Source organism: Cupressus sempervirens, chromosome 9 (genome assembly GCF_028749045.1).
Source record: "Cupressus sempervirens isolate cs-2001-9-10 chromosome 9, ASM2874904v1, whole genome shotgun sequence".
Lineage (NCBI taxonomy): Eukaryota > Viridiplantae > Streptophyta > Pinopsida > Cupressales > Cupressaceae > Cupressus > Cupressus sempervirens.
In genome coordinates this window covers 91,273,282-91,293,787 of record NC_143126.1, presented here as the reverse complement: position 1 = coordinate 91,293,787, position 20,506 = coordinate 91,273,282, and the positions used below count along the sequence as shown (strand labels likewise).

The following is a 20,506-nucleotide window of genomic DNA, read 5'->3' as shown; positions in this document are numbered from 1 at the left end:
AACTGAAAGACCACAAGATAGACCAAATCAACCAAAAGCTCACCCAAATACCCCCAAAAGTGAAGAATTCTAAGAACAGACCAACAAACTGCCTAGCAATGAGCCCAAGAAGAACCATATGTCATTCCCCACAAAGGCCCCAAATATAAATGCAGAAACAAGGAACAGCGTTGAAACCGAGTTCCCCACCAAAGCCAAGTGCTTCCAGATCCAAGGCAACACGAAAAATCCCCAAACTGAACTGTCTCACAAAGCCAAAGGAAGCCTGTCCCAGACAACTGGAAAGGAGAACACATCACCATCGACCCACAACAGCAACAAACTTAGGGAACTCCATCTCCCTTCAGAGAACCACGCAGCATAACCCCAAAAAAATGCTCCCCACCAAAAATAGGAGCCTCCAGGCCCTTCACACTACTGAAAACACAAAGCATACTGCCCCACAAGCCCAAGAAGACCCATCTGCAAACAGCGTGCACCACGGGGGAGAACACGCCAAAGACGTCCAACAGAAGCTCCACAAACCAAAAACTCCTCCTCCATGAAAGCACGAACAGAACAGCAAACCACTGAACACAACACTGCCCTCAACATAATCATCTTTGAACAAAAAATGTGAAAGATATCTCTACTACAAGGTACCAAGCAAAATAAACCAACCCAGCAAGCAGGAGCCTTTAACCAGAGCAAACACCTAAAGCAATTGTCATCATCGGATTCAAAGACTTCCCCTTCCTCTCCAACATTCCCAAAAACCCTAGGATCGCCCCACTCCCTCTCCCACCTCCCCTCATTTCAGCCATAGGTTACTCAGAGCTATTTAATATTAATCATTTATAATATCTTTTGTGAAACATACTTTCGAAAATATATACTATATTTCAGTTTCTATTTATATTTAGATATTTCAGCATCAAGGATATTTAAAGTTTGGTGTATATATGTTTTATGATTATGTTTTATGATAATGTTTAATTAGTATATATTTCATTTTAAAGGTATAAATTACTGGTTTCCATATATATATATTGATATAAGTTATTTATTTGTTATTTATATTGTAAATATATTGCCAATAGGGGCATGTTGTGATGGTTAAGTTGTTGAGTTGTTATCCTTGTCATCAAGGTTCAAATCTAATGGGGATGAGGTCCCCCGTTTGTGGCCTCACTGGTTCATAGCTCCAAGTCAAAGCGTTTACCCCAAAATAAAAATAAATAAAAAATAAAAATATCATAAATATATTACAATTATCTTGTATTTAAGTACATTATATTATTTATTTAATCATCTATCTATATATTTTGATATTATTATTTATTTATTTGTCTAATTTTATGCTAATGTTATTGCTTATCTATTAAAATTTTATTATTTAATGATTAGTTTATTATTAAATCTTATTTCAAAATGGGGATATCACATAAACATTTATGTTTTTTAGTATATAAATATAGATTGATTATTATTATGATGAATCTGTACCTATTCCGCCCACCATTTCTCTAAGTGACTACATTTGGGAATGAGGTGTCTTTCCGAGTGATGTCTCCAATTCATGCAAAGACAGTCCATGACAATTCTCGAAGGATCCTCCCAGCATATCTTAATTGCAGTCAAATGTGTTTGAGCTTTATTGATTAGAGTTTTTTACTTTCAAGAATAAATACTGTATTTTAGAGTTTCTCACCTCCAATTCGTGATTGGAAATAACATGTAAACCTCAAAATTGCCTAGGCTTGGTTGGTAGTGACTTCAAAAGATTCAAACACAAAAATTCCAAATTCTACATAATTCCATGCCACTTTGATTCAAACTCTGTAATTTTGAGGCATTTCATAACCAAACTTGACTTGGTCTTTTAGTAATTCAATAACCTAGATTTGATGTGTAAATGGCTATCATATTTAAGTTTAGGGGCACTTTTTAACCCACTCGAGCCATTGCAATCCATGCCTTACTGCCATTGTAATTATATCTCTTGGCATGATAAATAAGGATGTGATCATGAAGAGTATACACCACTATGTCCCTTATAAATCTTTCAAATTCACAACAATAAGAGATTAAGTAAAGTCGAGATTGGAAAAACGTGTCTCCAATATGGCTAATAAAGTTGCTTTTAACTCCAACATTGCAAATAAAGTTGCTTAAGATGGAACGAGAAAGGCAAGCTGCATAATTGGAGGCATCCACATGGACCAGAAATTCTTTGTCCCTGTCGGGATATATGAGAATAGGGGCCCCAAATAATATTTTCTTCAGTTCTTGCAATGCCTCTGCCTGCTCTTCCTTCCACTCAAATCGCTCGCCTTTCCTGGTTAATCTTTCTAATGGCATTGATACTTCGGCATATCCTTTTATAAATCTTCTATAGTATCCTACATGACCCAGAAATGACTTCACACCTATTATATTGGATGGCACTTCCATTTCCAAAATCACCTTGATCTTATCAAAATCTGTCTTTAATCCTTCTTTGCACACAATATGGCCAAGCAATCTCCCATGGGGAACCATGAACCTGCATTTTTTTGGATTGAGAGCTAATCTTGCTCTTCGACATTTCTCCATGCATTCTCCCAGAATTTTGAGGTATTGCTCCTGCCCACTGTAAACCGACCAATCATCTAGGAATGTTTTAAAATTTCCACAGACATTCCATCAAAGATATGTAGTATTATCCTCTGGAACGTGGCTGGTGCATTGCATAGACTGAAGGGCATCCTATTATAGGCATATACCCCTCCTTCAACCACAAATGTAGTTTTTAACTTATCTTCTTCCGCAATGCTAATCTGATTATATCCTGAAAATCCATCCATGAAAGAATATATCTCATGACCGGCTACCTCCGCCAAAATGCTATCCATAAACGGAATTGGAAATGGGTATTTTATTGTTACCGCGTTCAAACATTTGAAATCTACACATATCCGAATTTGAGCGCCATCCTTCTTGAGTGATATGACTATAGGAGATACCCATTCACTCATTTGTACTTTGAATATTATCCTTGCTTCTAACATCTTTGTGATCTCTTCCCTAACCTTTTTACATAGTTTTTATTCATTCTATAAGGTCTTTTCCGTATTGGTCTTGCTCCAAGTACCAATTAGATCTGATGGACACATAGTTTCGGAGGTACTCCCTTAAGTCTTTGTACGTCCAGGCAAAAACGTCCTTATACTCCAAGAAGATTCTAAGGGCTGCTGCTTTCGATATTGGGTTCCAATTATCTCCTATCCATATTTCCTTGGGTTGATCTCCATCTTCGAGGTTCAAAGCCTAGAGCTTGGCCTCTTCGTATTCCACCTTCTATTCAAAGACGTGTACAGGTGTCTTGCTGAGGGTTGTCATCCCTTCCTTATACTCTATGTATACTTCGGGGTATTGTTCCTCCGCTTTAGATTCTTGTACCTCCAACATATTACATCCAACATGGGAAATTTCATAGTCTCCCATATACCAATAAAATAATCCATTAAGGGAACTTGTGTCATCTTCTAAGCATTCCCCTAATCTCAATATTCCTTCCTCCTCTGGTTCTATTCCTCCATAGTCTTCTTCTTCGGAGTTAGAAGGCAAGTCCTAACTTACTGATTGGTTCTTGAGGTCTATGATGTACTTTCTTCCTTCTGACTCAATCAATAGAGTGTTTCGCTTCCAGTTATGGGTAGCTTTTGCTACAACCAGCCATCCCCTCCCTAATAGAGCATTGTATCCTTTCTTCGCTAGAGTGATAACCACAAAATCAATAAAGAATTGTTGTGTACCAACTATGACTTTTTGTCCCATTAGCATCCCTATACTCTTGATTACATGTCGGTCTGCTCCCACTAGTTGAAATGTCAAAGGCTAGAGTGTACGTTTCCCTATTTCCTTCCATGCTTCCTTTGATAAGACATTTACACTAGAACCTCCATCCACAATAGTATTTGAGAGTTTACACCCTAGTATCTCCATCTCTGCTACGGTAGGTGTTCTCCCCATCCCTATCGCGAATAATGTATTGTCTTCTGTGCGTACTTCTCCCTCCTTTTCTTTCTTTGGGCTTACACCTTTCGGGTTTACCCCCTGTGTTAGCGCTACCTGCAGCTGGGGTAGTGTTTCTAATAGATCACCTATTTTCACTAGGATAGCAATTCCCAGGACTTGTCGCACAATATTCGTTACACCTCTATTTGAAACAGGCTTCTCTGCTTTTACCTTTCCTTTCTCATGCTATCTTGAATGTGTTTCTTTGTTTCTTGAAATCTTTCAATTTCTGTAGTAGCATCCGGATAGGTTAATTTTCTGGCCTACATCCTGGTGACTGCAAGAATCTCGCCTTTTGGATCATCAATGTCTAGCATATTTACTCCCTTTTGTCTCGGGCAAGTTGCATCCTCATGGTTCCCTGGCCCACACAATTTACAGAGCATCCGTCCATTTTGTCCTCTACTTTGGCAATCTCGGGCAAAGTGTCCCCATTCATTACATCTCCTACATTGAATCATCGGCCTCCCCTTAGAATCATACTGGAGTGGCCGTCACAGTGTGTTGTTGTTGCTATTATTGTTACTATTATTGTTGCTTCCTCTCTTGTTGTTTCTATATCCCCCTAGGGAGGCTTCTATATTTGTGTTCTTCAGCAGAGTGGAAGGAGGTGGGGATTGCCCCCCTTGAGTTAGGAATACTTGGGCGCTCCTTGTTTTCAAATTATAGGGGCAATCTTTAATTTCATGCCCCAGTACCTGACAGATCTCACAAAATGCTTTCTTCGGGCATGCTCCCTTAGTATGGCCTTCTTTTTCAGACTCCGTACACCAAAGTTCTCTCCCTTCTTTCTTTTCTTCCTTGCTCCTTGCCACCTCCTTCATCAAACGCCTCAGGTCTTTCCTCAGGGCTTGAATGGTTTTAGATTCTTCTTCGCTCTCCTCTGAGCCTTCACTTGAACTTCCATGCCTTCTTGCCTTGGAGGTTTTACTCCCGCTCTCTATGTCCATGGCATGGGTACATGCATCTACAAAAGTAGATGGTGGGACTATCTTTATCTTTCTCCTAAGAGATGGTGTTAATCCTTCGATGAACCATCATTTTTTTAGTCCATCTGTTGGCTTGTTATCTAGTTTTCCTATCAGCTCTTTCATTCTTCTGCTATAGGCCTTGACAGATTAACTCTGCCCTTGTCTTGTGCTATAGATCTCTGTTACTATTTCATCGTCATCTCTCAGGAGTCTGAATTCTTCCTCGAAGGTTGTGCGGATGTTATTCCATGTATTTTTCTTTCCTACCTCCAAGTCCGTATACCAATCAATACCAATACCCCTTAATGTGGCCAGAAAGGCTTTTAGTCATTCCATCGCGTCATTTTGTCCATTGGCCTGCCATATCGTTATACATGTTTTACAATGGCGAGCAAGGTCCTCCGAGTCATCCCCTGTGACCCTTGGTAATTTTTGTTTATCTATTGACATTATGTGAACACCTCCCAATGGAACACCCCCCGCTAGAACACTTCCTAATGGAACACCCCCTGATGAAACACTTCTAGATGGAACGCCTCCCAATGGAACACTTTCAGATGGAACACTCTCCCGATGGAACACTCCCTCCCTGTTGGAAGTTTGTTCTCGAGGAGGAACTGCTGAAAGTATCCCCTCCTTCTTGACTTTGCTCCTGTCGGAAGTCTCTTCCTACCAGTGTCTCTAGGTTTTTGTATCCCAACTTCTTTGTTGGTGTCTCAGAGATGACCAAATTTGCTATACCTTCAATTGTATTCTCAATCAATCCTTCCTAGATTCTCGTAGAATCCCCTTATCCTCCTTTCCAATTACGACGTCTCCTGATGTTGGAGACATAGTATCCTCAAGGCGACTTCTTCCTTAGTTTCTTCTCCCTGTGTCCACCTGGGATATATATTAGGAATTAGGGGCATGAATCGTTTTAAGGTTTGTTTCCCTTTTTGGAATTTTCACGTTCTTCGTGCTCCCTTGTCCTCCTTTCCGCAAATTGTTGTAGTACTTGTCTCCTCGTTTCCCTTTGTGTCTCTGCTCTTTCCTCTTCCACTCGTAACAAATTTCGTGCTAACAGGCAAGGAATCTCTCCCAGGAGATCGTACACTGCTGGCGGCACCACAAGTTCGTTGCGTACTATACCCTCAGGGACCGTTCTCTCACAGGCTTCCCTTTGTACATACTGATTGACCGCAACTTCCCAAGCTGTTACTAGATCACATGTCAACTGATCTTCCCTAGTTATTTCCTCCTCTTTCTTATCACTATTTGTTACTTGGATGAGCAATACAAAGGGCCTTCCCATTACTCCATCCTGCCGACCTCCAAGTTCGGACTTAAGCAACGGTGCCAAAAATGTAGAATGGATATATCACAAATAACAATGTATGCTAATCCCACAGAGTAATCCAATTAATACATATGTAGTAAAACATAGAACATACCACAATACTAGTAGGCAAGGAAATAATTTTTCATTAATACCAAAAACCAACATGAGTACATTACCAATATTCCAAGTATTTATAAATGGGTCGGTTGGTTGGAAACCAACCAACGCATTTCCTCACCACCTAACTACCCAACCCAACTAGCTTTAACAAGTACTAAACATAACAAGTACTTTATTCCGATTACACAAGCTCTCAATCAAATTATCAAATTCTGAAACTCAAACTATATTGTGAATAAAAGCCAAAAGTGGATCTCAAAAATGTTTCAACAAACAAGGGAATGTAAGAAAGCCCTAGATGAAAAGGAGGAACAGTCATCACCATGGAATCAACAACAGGCGTAAAAAAACAGCCATGACTTCAAGAAGTGATAATCCTTGCAATTGCGAGAGAAAGACAAACAGAGTCATCAATGCAATACAATCAACCATAGATGGAACACTCGGCGAGTTTCAAAAAACTTGGCGAGTAAATCCCAGTTTAACTCGTAGGATTAAAAACTTGGTGCATGGGCAAAAAATCGCCGATTAATTGCAAATCGGCGAGTTTTAATCAAAAACTCGCGGTTCAGGTAACCCGCGCGCTATGACGGCTTAATAGGGCAAAAAACTCTTTTTTTTTGCATTGTTTGTTGCATTTGTGTTCTCTAGAGCCTTGAGGTGTGGAGCGAAAAAGGTTTGGAGGCATTCTTAGCTTATTGCAAGTGATTCAAGGCGGATTTGAGTGGATTTTAGAGGATTCTAACCAATTTTAGAAGACAAATCTCTTTCCAAGTATGTTTTTTAATCATAGTTTGAAAACTTTTTAAAGTTTTAACAAATATTCTATCATTTTTGTTGTTGTTTGTAAATGATTTCAAATCATTTAAAAGTATTTTAACTCTATATTTGAATCATTTGAAAGCCATTCAGCTCTTATGTTTCACAATTCTTTTGACAAATATGTAAGATTTTCTAAAAACAAACCCTGGTTGTTCTAACTTTGTTTATTCATTTTTCTATAAATTTATGTGTAGGGCAGCGGTCAAGCATTAAAAAAAATGACAAATCCGCAAGAAGAGTGGCCACAAACACCATGCCCATCTCGATATATAGGCACTCGGCTTAAAAATGCAAGAAATAAGGCATGGCGGTATGCCTATGAAGCTCCAAATGATGTTGGAAAGGTTATATGCATTCCATGTGAGACACTTATTTCTGGAGGCATAAACCGCTTCAAATAACACCTTACAAGCATAAAGAAACATGATTCAATTCCTTGTTTCAAGGTAACTGAAGAAGAAAAAAGATTCATCAATGCCCTACTTGCAGCTGCTGAAGAGAAAAAATTGAATAGGGAGAGGGTGAAATTAGCTATGAGGGCAGCCATAGCTGAATTTCAAGGAGCTCCTTTTGATATGCAAAAAGAAGAAGAAGCACTTGAGAACATACCAAGATCTCTTCGTGGCCCACAAATCCGCAAACAAAATGCCTCTTTTGTTGGTGCCACTTCTTCTACATTTCCTAGTTCTTCATCACCATCCACATCAAGGATAGGGACTTATTTTATGCCCTGGAACACAGCTAGATCACAACCATCATTAGAGGGCACTGGATGGTTGAAGGAGGTGCATGAGCAAACTGATATTGCAGCAGCTGATTTTTGGTTTTTCAACAATATCTCAATGTATGTGGCTGATAGTCCCTATTGGTTGAATTTGGTGAATGCAATTTCAATATCGGGCAAAGGGTACAAGCCGCCTACTCGCAAGGATTTGAGTGGAAGGTTAGTATTTCACTATTTTGTCACTATAAATAATTGTGATTCACTTCAGTTCATTGTTATATTTTAAATCTCAATTGTTATTTCTTATTTTTTTCTAACACTTTATTACACCTAAATTTTGTAGGTTGCTTGACCATGCGGTTCATAAGGCAATAGTATTGATAGAAGACCAAAAGAAAGAGTGGAAGAAATATGGTTGCACCATCTTATCTTATGGGTGGACAGATGGAAGAAGTAGAACAATTATTAATTTCTTGGTTGCTTGCAAAGATGATGTGGTGTTTTGAAAATCTGTTGACGCCACCAACAAAGTGAAAAATACATACATTGGCTTTAATGTTGGAGAATGTTGTCATGGAGGTGGGAGAAGAGAATGTGGTGCAAATCATCACAGATAATGCAACAGCATATGTGACAACAGGTAAATTTTTATTTTTTTTTGTTCAATATGAATCATGAATGTAATGCTATAGAATTATTCAATTTAGATTTTTTACTAATTATTGATTTTTTACTAATCTTTAAAGTAGAATCCTCCAAGAGAGGCATTCCACACTTTTTTGGTCACCTTGTGTAGCACATGTCCTTGACCTTCTTTTGGAGGACATAGGAAAACTTGATTGGGTGAGTCCAGTTGTGGAAGATGCTAGGTGAGTCACCAAATATATCTATAATCACCCATGGGTTCTCAATTTGATGAAAAAGAACACTAAAGGCAAAGATTTGGTGAGACCTGCTATGACAAGGTTTGCAACGGTGTTCTTGACGTTGCAAATTATTCTCGAGACCACATATTGGCTTTGAAACAAATGTTTGTGTGTGGCTTTGAAACAAATGTTTGTGTGTGCTGATTGGGTTGCTTCATCTTACTCAAAGAAGCCCAAAGGAGAGGCTGTGGCATGGATAGTCTTTGATGATAGTTTTTTTGCAAAGGCTAAGGAGATTGTGGAGGTAAGTTCAAGAATATAAACATTATATTTTTAGTTGATTCAAGTTTCATTATTAATTCATAACTTACTATGTTATTAACTAATTTGTATTTTTCAAATTTCAAATTTCAAATGTAGATGTCTATGCCCCTGGTTAGAGTCTTGCGCATATGTGATGGGCAACAATCCCCAATTGGAGGTCTTTATGAGACCATAGATAAGGCCAAAGAGACTGTTAGAAATTACTATCATGTAAACAGACTCAGATTTGACCCCATTTGAGAAATAATTGATAGGAGGTGGAACAATATGCTCCATCAACCCATTCATATAGAAGCCTACTTCCTAAACCCCAAATTCAGGTACTATGATTGTCCTTGAAGTTGAGATTTTACTAAGACTTTATTTTACTTTACTTTTTAAGGTTGTGTAGTAAGACTTGATATCATTTTCTATTTGTTTTAGGGCTGATGATTCCTACTCAGATCCTAACGGAGAGGTCATGGAAGGTCTCTCTAAATGCATTGAGAGAATGATATCCAATGAAGCAGAGAGAGACATTGTTGTGACCGAACAACAAGTCTATGTGGAATCGAGGGTGTTGGGACTCAAAATTGAAGCCCTGATTGAGTACCATTGATGTGATCAAGCCCTATAAATGCTTTTTAATGCATGTGTACCCGACTGTCCTTTCAAGGCCTAAGAGGTGTTTAATGTTTCCAACACCTTACATTCAGCATATCCACTCGTCCCATGAAGATAAATTGCCATTCCGAGTCATTCTATGAAGTTCTGTTTTGAGCAATGTCCAAATCTGCATTTTTGCAAAAGTGTCAAACAATGACAGGAGGCCTAGTTTGCATTTGAATATTTCGCACCCAGTAATGTTTCATGACTCACCGCTTTGGAGTGTTTAATATCCATATCAGAGAACCTATGCTTCAAATTTCAAATCGTTTCAATATGTTTTGACTAGGTTTTGAATCCCTCAAAGTTGGTCATTTATTGTTGTCATGCTGATGCAAATTTTTCAGAATTCTGAGAGGCCCTGTTTGACTTGTTATATCTTTGACCCAGTTGACCAAAATGAGAAAATTCCTTTTGTGCTGCTTTCTAGGGGTCAGAGACTTGTTATGTTTCAATTTTGAGCTTATGACGAATCTGTTTGATCAGTTTTCAAACACAATTCCAAATGCAATTTGTAAAGTTTTATTGGTGTCGGTAAATGCAGATTGGTTGGTACCCCTGTTCGTGATCTCATATCTCTAAATCCGTGATAGGTGAGATCAAATGGATTCTACCATTGTGTTTTACTCTGAAAATGCTTTAAGTGTGCCAGTTTGCAAGTTTTGACGAATCCGTCTGCACACTTTCCCAGGTCCATTCCATTTGCAAAAACCGTTTTTTTGCCATTGTTCCCAGCGTTGCAATTCTGAGTAGCCCACTTTGACCGCTCGCCATTTTCACCCTATTATTCATCATGAGCCCTAATCACAGATTCATATTCTCTTCATGACAATGAACTAATTCCCCAGCTTCCGTGCCCCCAAGTGTCAGTTTGCCCTGTTTTTGAAGCCAAAACAGAACACAATTTACTAGTTTCTAACATGTTTTCTTGCAGGCAGTTTTAAATGAGCAACTTTGACAGTCAATATCTTTTGACTGAGAATTCATCATGAGATAAGATTTGATAGGGTACAAGAATGCAGAACAGAGAATCAATATTGTTGATTTCAAAGCCCAGTCAGTTGTTTTTGTCAGTTTTTAAAGCCAATCAAAGGACCTCTTGGCATGAAGTTGACAGTTTGTAGACAAAGTGTAAAGTGAGTTGCAAATTTGTTTCCAGTGATTAATTTTGTTTCAAATCAGTGTTAGATGGTGAATAGGCCAGTTTGGAATATCAGTTGTTTGAAAAAGAAAATAAAATTAGCCGAACCCATTTAGGGGCCGACTAATTCCATCGAGCAAACAAAGTTTGGAAGGTGGAAATGAAAAATGGGATTGAACGGGTAAATCAATGTACTAACTACTAGGGAAAAAAAGAAGACAAATATATGTGAGGCATGAATCAATAGTGACATTGAGAGAAAAAACGGGGTTGCAAATGACAATGCAAATGCTAAATTGACAAGGGTGGAGGATATAATTATCATGAAGCCTTCATTGAAATTAGTGAGCTAAAACTTTTTAAATCACTAGAAAAGCCTCTACAATCGTTGTATCCACTCATGTCTATATACTTTCGACCTTTTAGCTGGCCAAACTTTTGAGATATATGCGAGAGTTCATCACAAGTTACCAATGTCAACACCTGCAAAGAGGATTGCTGCCAGGCAACTGCAAGACCTAGTAAATAGTTTTTCAGATAGACGATTGGGTCGGTTTCGTCTATTTTCTACCCAGTGAATGGCATATGGTGGAGGAGTTTCTTTAGTGGATTGTTGATGTTGATCTTGAATTAGTAGTTGTCAGAGAAAATACAAGCTCTTGATTCGCTTTATGCTTTCTACTGGATAAACGTTTGAAATGTTTAAATACAGAGAAGAGGTGGGGTGATGGATTTTCCCAATAAATTGATATCAGACCAAATAAAGATTCATGATTTGGGTTGTAGGATTCACTCCACGGGTTGCATTTATTGATTGGCCAAGTCAATAGAGTTTTCTTGGGTGAGCTGTCACTTTTTGAGTGGCTGGTGCAGAATTCCAATGCAAGTTGGATTTGAGCCATTAATTGCTATTAAGTTATGCTACTGTAGCTTTCCAAGGTAAGTGCGCTTCAGTATGGTGGTTGAGTTTAGGACGATGGAGCTAGGGGATGGGAATTATGGATCTGGTAATGAGGATAATAATGTGGAGGTGGGGGAGAAGTGTGAGAAAGTGGAGGAAATGGCCAAACTGAAGGAGGAAAGCACAATAACAAGTAAGGTTCGTCCAAAGAAGATTGAAAGAAACTTGTTGAACAGGGCACGGCATGTGAAGATGAAGCATTTCACAAGTCAAAAACCAATGCAAAAGTCGGTCCCTTGTCATACGCTATACACACTCATCCAAAGTCCGCCAAGGATGTAAAGAGGAGCCGTTTTGAGAACCTATGCAAGGCATATAAAGGAATGCAAAAGGTCTGAGGCGTGCAAAACAAAAGTCAAAGAGTCTAATGCCATTCAAAGCAAGAGAACAATGAGGGAAAAAGCAGAGTTGAGAGACGAAACTGCGAGCAGAGGAGAAAAACCATGAAAAGGTTTTATCCCACATTGAGTGGGCGGACGAAGTCTTAGTTGTTTAAATACCACAGAGCTCCATTCTTAAGTGTCTAATAAGGCACGAGCTTTTTGAAAAGCCACAGTGTGATGTGGAGGGCCCACCATAGACGACTAAGACAGCTGGTGCAGAGACCAAAGAAATTTTGAACTGACACGCAAACCAAGAATGATGATGTGGACCCTGATGACAAATCACAGAGCGACAAGTAGCAATACATAGAGCCAGCTGGATCGAGATAGACCAAATGCACCAGATCATGCCACGTGGCAGATTTGACAGTTGTCGCTATTATGCTAAAGGAAAGACGCTTGAACGTTAACCATGGAACATAGCGACCAGCTAATGCGGAGGTGACGTGGCGATGACATGGACCGATGATGTGGCAAGCTGATACAGCATGATGACTGGATGCTGAGGTGGAGGAAGATGACACGTATCACGTGATCGCTATGTCGCAATGACGTGACACTATGCTAACTCATCACGCAACATGGCGACCAATGACGTGGTAGACGTGTAGTGGCCACGTGGCATATGTCAAATGACTGTGTAGGAATCAGCCAATCCGGTGATGACACGTGTCAGAAGGATGATCATACAAGTTTGACCCGGATGGAGAAAATGAGGGAAACATCAACAGGTTTAAAAAATTAATTTTTTATTGTTCTCCTCTTCTGAACGTGCAGCGTAAATTTTAAATGAAATTTCATTTAAACCTATAGTTACTTTAGGGAAAGTCAAAATATTTGCCCAAATGCACTCTAAAGCCATAGAAGGAGCCTGATTTTCAAAGCAAGATCTTGGGAGTTTCTAGTAAGTCCATATAGGAGTATTATATATCGCCGGAATCAGGAGAAAACGAACTTTCCATTTTTGGAGTTTGTTTTTACACAAGAGGTCGTTGGTTCCAATTATGTGAGGATTTGTCTCAGGTGCCCTTTTTTAGTTTGATTCGGTTAAGGCAGTTGAGATCTGATTTCCAATAAAATGATGAATTGAGTGAATGTAAAAGGCAGCATGAATGCAGTTATGGGCAAGTTTTGTCATATCTAAGTCAGTTAAATGGAGGTTTTATCAGCATTCCAAATGCATTTCAGATATTTTGGCAACATAAGGTTTTTCATCATTGAAGAAGAGATATTTTGTGTTTGTTACAAAACAATGATGAAAACCAAATCAGATTTCATGGGTAGAAAGATGAGAGATGTTATACAACAGCAAAGGAATGGAGATTCAAGTGGACACATGTCACTTCCAGATCAGATCCGGGATTCCATTATTCTTCTTTATCTTTCTCTTTCTCATCCATTGTAGGGGTTCTAGTTTTTACTGTGATACCAGGTTGTTGGTTGGTTTTAATTCCTATCTGTTGAGCAGAGCTCTAACTATGAAGGCCACACATCCATTCTTGTGCAGGTTTCTAGTTTCATTTCATGTATTGTTTCTCTAAGATAATGAAAATTGATGATAGATCATGTAACATATCTTGAGTTTCATTTAGTGTTACCAGTTAATGTATTCAGTCTTTCCAAGGATAAATACAAAAGGGGATTTACAATGAATTATTGGTGTTCTCTTATTCTGTCTCCTAATTCTTCATATGCTGTTAACTTTGTGATTGAATGAATAAGGTTCATTTAATTTAAGACAGCTTGGATGAGTTGTGTGTCAGATCTCTCGTTGCTTTTAATTCAAGGAGTTAAGTAAATGCTTCAATGATTTGATAGGGTTTTTGGGTGTATGGAGGGGATGCTAGTAAGAATGTAGTTTTGGGATTTCAATTGATAAACTTAATTGTAAGGCAATCAAGTTAGGTCATCTTGCTGGTAATGACTATGTTGCAATGGATAAGGCATTGATCACTAATTCAGATGCAAGCTGAGATGAAAGTCATTTGCACAAATCATTTAATCAAATCAATTCAGTTTTTCATGTTTTGTAGTGGGCCGAAAGGAATTAACCCTCACTTAGCTTATGGGTTCATAGGTTATGATTTGTAGCTATTTCATTCCTATGTTGTTTCATAAGTATCAGAAGATATAAGGGTTTCATCTATTGTTAATAGGTTCAGATTTTATGTTTATCTGCACTAGTACCATATATTAGAACCTCAAAGTTAACCCACCTAGGTGTTGCAGAGCCTGAAGTGAAGGAGTTATGCCTTATAGCTGGCCCAAGATTAGCAATTAAGTGCATCCATCATAGGAATCTGCTAGCCTTAGATGTATTGGTTTGGTTTCATGGTTATTTTTAAATATGTTAAATCAGGAGCCAACAGAGGAGTAACTTGTTCTCTTCTATGCTAGCAAAGAGAGCAAGATCTACTCAAGCACCAAGTAAAGCATCAAACTTTAAAACTTTTGCAAATTGATAAGTTGTGATTCTGGTTATCTTTTTTCATTGCTTTATAACTTTTTATATTTTGTTTTGCAGATGCTTGGTGGGCAAGTTAGGGTGGCAATACCCCCAATTTTAAAGAATTTTGCTCTCAGAGTCCTATGCCAACCTTGTAGCTTATCCCATTGTGAGCGCAATTGGAGATTATTTGAGTCCGTCCACACAAAGAAAAGAAACAGAATGACTCAAAAACAGTTTAATGACCTTGTTTATGTGCACTATAATCTTAAGTTGCGCATAAAAAGGGCACAAAGTTCAGCACTACCTAGTCCACTTGATCTGGAAGAGATAGATCCTTATTTTGATTGGACAGCACAAGAGCCAAGTCCATTGTTTTCACCAGATGAGATCACTGACTTGGAGAGGCAGGCCATGGAGGGGGATGCTGGAATTGATTTTCATTTCAGAATGGATGACATTGAGGATGAGGACAATGATGATTCAAGCTCAGAGGATGAGGTATTACCAGGGCCACATATAGGGGGAGATACATCCTCTTCCAGGACGCCGGGCCAGTCAGTAGGGATGTCGAGCGAGGAGGCACAACCACAGAGCTCACAATCACACAACGCACACCCTATCCCAGTGCGGGGCACTTCTTTGAGGACTAGAGCCCCTTGCTTTCCTACTAGTGCAGCTGGAAAGAGGAAGATGTGATTGTATTGATGTATTTAGACTTCTAGTTTGATAGATTGAAACTATTTACTATTTTGCTTCCTGCCATGAGCATTCCTCATGAGAATGCAATTTTGTACCCACTATGCATTTATATATCTAAACTCTGCTCGTTTCTTTTGTGTTCTCTTTAATTAACTTATTAGATGCATCTTCTCATTAAATTTTGCAAAATAAATGTATTTTAATTAAATTTCAGCAATTTTTTAAGGTTTCCAAGTTTTTTTAAAAATCGCCGAGTTTTTCTCGATTAAACTTTTGGGGGGATTGGCGAGCTTTTGCCTTTGGCGAGTTTTCCAACTATGCAATCAACAACCTCAAAATTAATGAACAAAATCCATATTTCATGGTCTACGCTCTTGTTGTGATTCACTTTCTGTCCCTATGCCTATCTGGCATGAAATCAAAAAAAAGGGTCTTTCTTTAATTCTTAAAAACTTAACATTTATTGATTTCCTTGGCTTTTGTAGTTAAACTCAATTAGTTAAAGTGTTGCATTCTTATTGCGGAGACCCAAAATTGAGATCCCTTGAGGAGGGTCATCTTCTATGGAATTCTAAGTTGTGACTCTTGGTCTTTCATAGTTAGCATCAAGTGTTTAAATGGTTTATCAATGAGTGGATTTCCAAGTCATGATTCTGGTCTTCCATTGGTAGTTTCTAGTGTGGATTCCTAATCAGTGCTTGACAGAACTTTGTGTTAATCTCATTATATTGCTCAAAAGGAGTTTGTATTAGTCTACTAATATTGCTAGAAATAATTTTGCAACCAGGGTTATTAAGTTTAGATTGGACAGATACCACGTCCACATACACTCTTTGGGTTTCTGGTACATTTGAGAAAAGCCTCAGGTTTCAATCTCTAAGAAACATGACAAAACTTAAGGAATCAGCCGACATTATAAATTCCACATCCAAATAGTAGTCACATAGCTCCAAGTCCTGACTTTGGTCTTCCATTGGTAGTTTCTAGTGTGGATTCCAAAGTAGTGCTTGACAGAACTTGTGGTAATCTCATTATATTGCTTAGAAGGAGTTTGTATTAGTCTACTAATATTGCTAGAAATAATTTTCCAATCAGCGATATTAAGTTTAAATTGGACAAATATCATGTCCACAAACACTCTTTGGGTTTCTGGTACATTTGAGAAGAGCTTCAGGTTTCAGTCTCTAAGAAACATGGTAAAACTAAAGGAATCAGCCGACATTACAAATTCCACATCCAAATAGTAGTCACATAGCTTCAAAGACAAAAACCAGTGAAGTTACGGTACCTCCATCCCTCAGTTTTGTAGTCTAAGCAAAAGCATACCATGCTATGGGTATTTGAAAGATAAACTACTCAACAACAAAAAAAATTGTAAATACAGTACAAATTTATACAAATAAAAAACACAATCACTGTACAGAATTGATTGCATCTTTTAACAAGAGTTAGCTACGAGTCACCAAACTGTTTAAAACGAAAACTGTCCGAATAGCTCTATGTTGCCTAGAAGATAGTAAATAAAAGTTCACCTTTTATAACCTGACCATGGATTCAGCGGAAAAACCCGAAATGTTGAAAATTAAAGCAACATCACTACTAACTACATTCTCTTGAAAAATAGATAAGGCAACTTTAAAACCTTTTCAGAAGAGAGACTAGAAACATTGGAAATTAAACATAATACGATGAAATGTCAATTAGCTGAGTAACATTGCTACTAACTAATCATAGAGAGCGAGAATAGAACTTTGAAACCCTGATGATGAATCCAGCGCAGATACGAGAAATGCCAGAAATTAAATATGATACGATGGAGGGACAATTAGCAAACAACCATTGCTACTACTGAGAACGAGATATTAATTGATTTTGAAACTCTGGACGGATTTAGCAGACACTAATAAATGCCAGAAATTAAGCATAATGCGATGGAGAGGCAATTGCCAGAGCAGTATTGCTTCTAACAATATACTTTTTTATCACTACTAACAACCTATTCTTTCTGAAAGAGAGCAATGGGCTTTGAAACCCTGATGATGGATTCCACAGAGAGACTAGAAACACCAGACGTTAAACACAATTCAATGGAGGGCCAATTGGCACGGCAACATCACTATGAACTAATCAGTCTATAAAGAAAACGAACTTTGAAACCCAGATAACGGAGGCAACAGAAAGACTAGGAACGCCCGAAATGATACAAAGTACGATAGAGAGCAATCAGCAAAGCAACATCACTACTCGCAAAACAATCAAAGAAAGAGCCCTCAAGGAGAATCGAATTTACTGACCTTATTGTGCATGAGAATGGCACAGCCAGGCTCGAGTTGGTCCTTATCGACAAAAGACAAAATCCCCACATAATATTCAGGCCCCACTGAGGACGAAACGATGGCATGATTTTCATCAATCAACTCCTCCAGATTCCCAACGCTCATGGGAGAGCCCCGCAAATCGTCGACCTTTGACCTGTCTTCCTCGTTCTTTTCCTCCTGTGGTTTCAGGCGCTCCTGGTTCGCCACGAACTCTTCCTCCATGAGCAGATAATCTTTGATTCTCTCGAGTTTTAAAAGCCTCAGCTTGCATTTTGAGAGCGGGGTTACAGTGGGAAGGCGTGCGGCCGCCTCGGGGCCTTTCTGCTTTCGCTGCTTTCTACCCACACGAGATGGTGGTGCCGCAGGCTCGTACTTCTTCTCTTTCTTGTCATCCTGCTTGCGCTCCCCTGGTGCGCCTCCCTTGCTGAATCCACCCGAGGGTCCTTGCCCCATTGTTTTTTTCTTCCCTTTTCGCTGCTTCAATTTGGGAATACCAGTTTCCCTTCACGAAACTGGTGCTGCTGTTTGATTTGGTTCGAAGCTTTCTTCAATGGTCGAAATTCACCTTTGTTTTCTTTTTGAGGGTGGACAATATAATATTGCAGTCGGTTATGCTGTGAAATTTTGTTATATGAAGTTTGGTTTGTTGTTTTCAAAGTTAAATTATTTCATATTTCAATTGTTACTTGGAGAAACTATAGCATTTAATGCACTTGTCTAATTAGAATAAACTATTCTTAGTCTTTGCTGTTAAGGCATGAGACTATAGTTTTAGAGTACTTCTTCAGCAATAATTTCTTTCTTGGGAATCGCTAACATTAAAAAATTCATGCCTTAAACTATAGTGCTAAAGAAATTTTAGAATTAAATGTGCACTAAAAATAAAATTTAGTTTTTTCCTATTGGCTACATCTATTTTTCCAAGTGGTCTTTTCTATTTTTGTCTCAAAATTTAAGAAAAAATACATTGTGGATATTTTGAAGGTTGAACATTTGGCTCTTTTCACACATTTCAAGTTGCCTGTGTGCTTCCACATTGAGCATGCAGTGGCCTAAAATAAAATACATGCCTAATTTTTGTACTTCCACATTGTGCATGATCTGGCCATTTTAATTAATTCACATCAACATATTCCATTTTTAATCTGAAACACTATGTGATTGAGTATATTTATCATAGAAGATAATTATCTGGTGCAAAAATTGATCCCAAATCCAAATATAGAAATTTTTAGATACCTAATTTAGTTACAAATATGTCCTTCAGTTTGAATTTGGCTTTATCAGATGAACTATTTCTAAATCAAATGTCTTTGTTTTAGTTTAGACTAAAATAAAATGAAACATTTCTTTATTCAAATGCTTAGGATTTAGATTAGTATATGATAAAATGAATCATGCCTTTTCATTTGATATAGAACCATTCCTCCCTACTCTATGATTTGTTGTTTTCAAATGTCATCTTGGATGTTCACAATTTATTGGTGACGAAGTATTTGGAAAAATGAATGTGGACGAGAAGTTGGTTGCAAAGGTGCAAAGTATACTCCTTTTTCCTTTTGGCTTTGAAATCCTAACATGAGAATTATTCTACAATGCAACCTTATGAATGAATCTTTTCAATAAAATTTATTCAAAAATGTAATTTGATGAATAAATATTTTCATTGTTGTTTTGGTGGATATTTTTTTCTATAAACACAAGGCAAAAGAAGTTCACTTGACTAGGGAAGTAAACCTTTATTTTTGTGACGTTGACTGTTACAGGATATTTTTTGTATTTTCTCTAGCTACTCATCTGATAGGACTATTGTTTTCTCTAGTCGCTCATCTGACAGGAGTATGGTTAGTTTTGTTAGAAACAATATTGCTAAATGTGTCTATTAAAATTGCTATGAGATTTTTCCTTCATTTTCTACTTTTTTTAATGAAATTTTATAAGAAACACAAAAAATAGACTATTCAAATTCTATCTTGTTGGCAACAATCTGCAGATTGAAAGTTGTGAATTGATTTATATGGCTTAAGTATGTCAATCTTTTTCTGATTATCATTGTATATGGATATGGTATAATGACTATGGGTGAATTTATTTATCAACCTTTATCAAGATTCCAGGCTGAAAATTCTCAATCTAATGTGATTGCATCGTACAATTAATTCTAAGATAAAGTTGTCTAATTATTAGTGATTTAAAAATATATTTTTGTAATTTTTATATTTTTCTATTCTTTCATAAGGATTTCAGTTCAAACCAAAAATAAATAAAAATAGAAAAAAATCTTTGTAGTTTGATTAAACTATTTATTTAACCTAAAATTTTGAAATTACAAAAGTTCCAATTATTGAAAATATCAAATTTGTATAATGTTTTCTAAATATTACATAATTTCTCGATGATTCCATTAGTAGTACGAAGTGTCATGGATTGGTATGTTGTACTGTAATTTAATCTAATGACTCTTCTATTGCATTCAAATTATTGCAATACTTCGTTGAAATTTTGTAATTGTACTAGTGGTTTATTCAAAATATATAAAACTTCTTTATTCTATATATTGTTAATAATGATCAAAAACTTGTTTATCTTTTTCTCACTGTTCCAATGCTTCTTAAATTTTATAATTCCTTATTTAATTCCTTCTTGTTTTTTACTTCTCTTTTTCTATATCAAGGCAAGGATTCAAGCTCTGTGTAGCTCTTGTTCAAATACTTTTTGAACAAT

The 20,506-nt window shown here is 37.5% G+C and overlaps 1 protein-coding gene across 1 annotated transcript in view; it reads right to left on the bottom strand.

The window, feature by feature from the left end:
- Positions 1 to 18,345, bottom strand: part of LOC149537771 (26S proteasome regulatory subunit 4 homolog A) — a 77,381-nt gene extending 59,036 nt beyond the window's left edge. Inside the window, exon 1 of the mRNA XM_089799161.1 lies at positions 17,759 to 18,345. Coding sequence (XP_089655287.1) covers positions 17,759 to 18,235 — 477 coding nt within the window. The 5' untranslated portion in view covers positions 18,236 to 18,345. The remainder of the gene's footprint in view (positions 1 to 17,758) is intronic.
- Between the last annotated feature and the right edge of the window lie 2,161 nt (positions 18,346 to 20,506).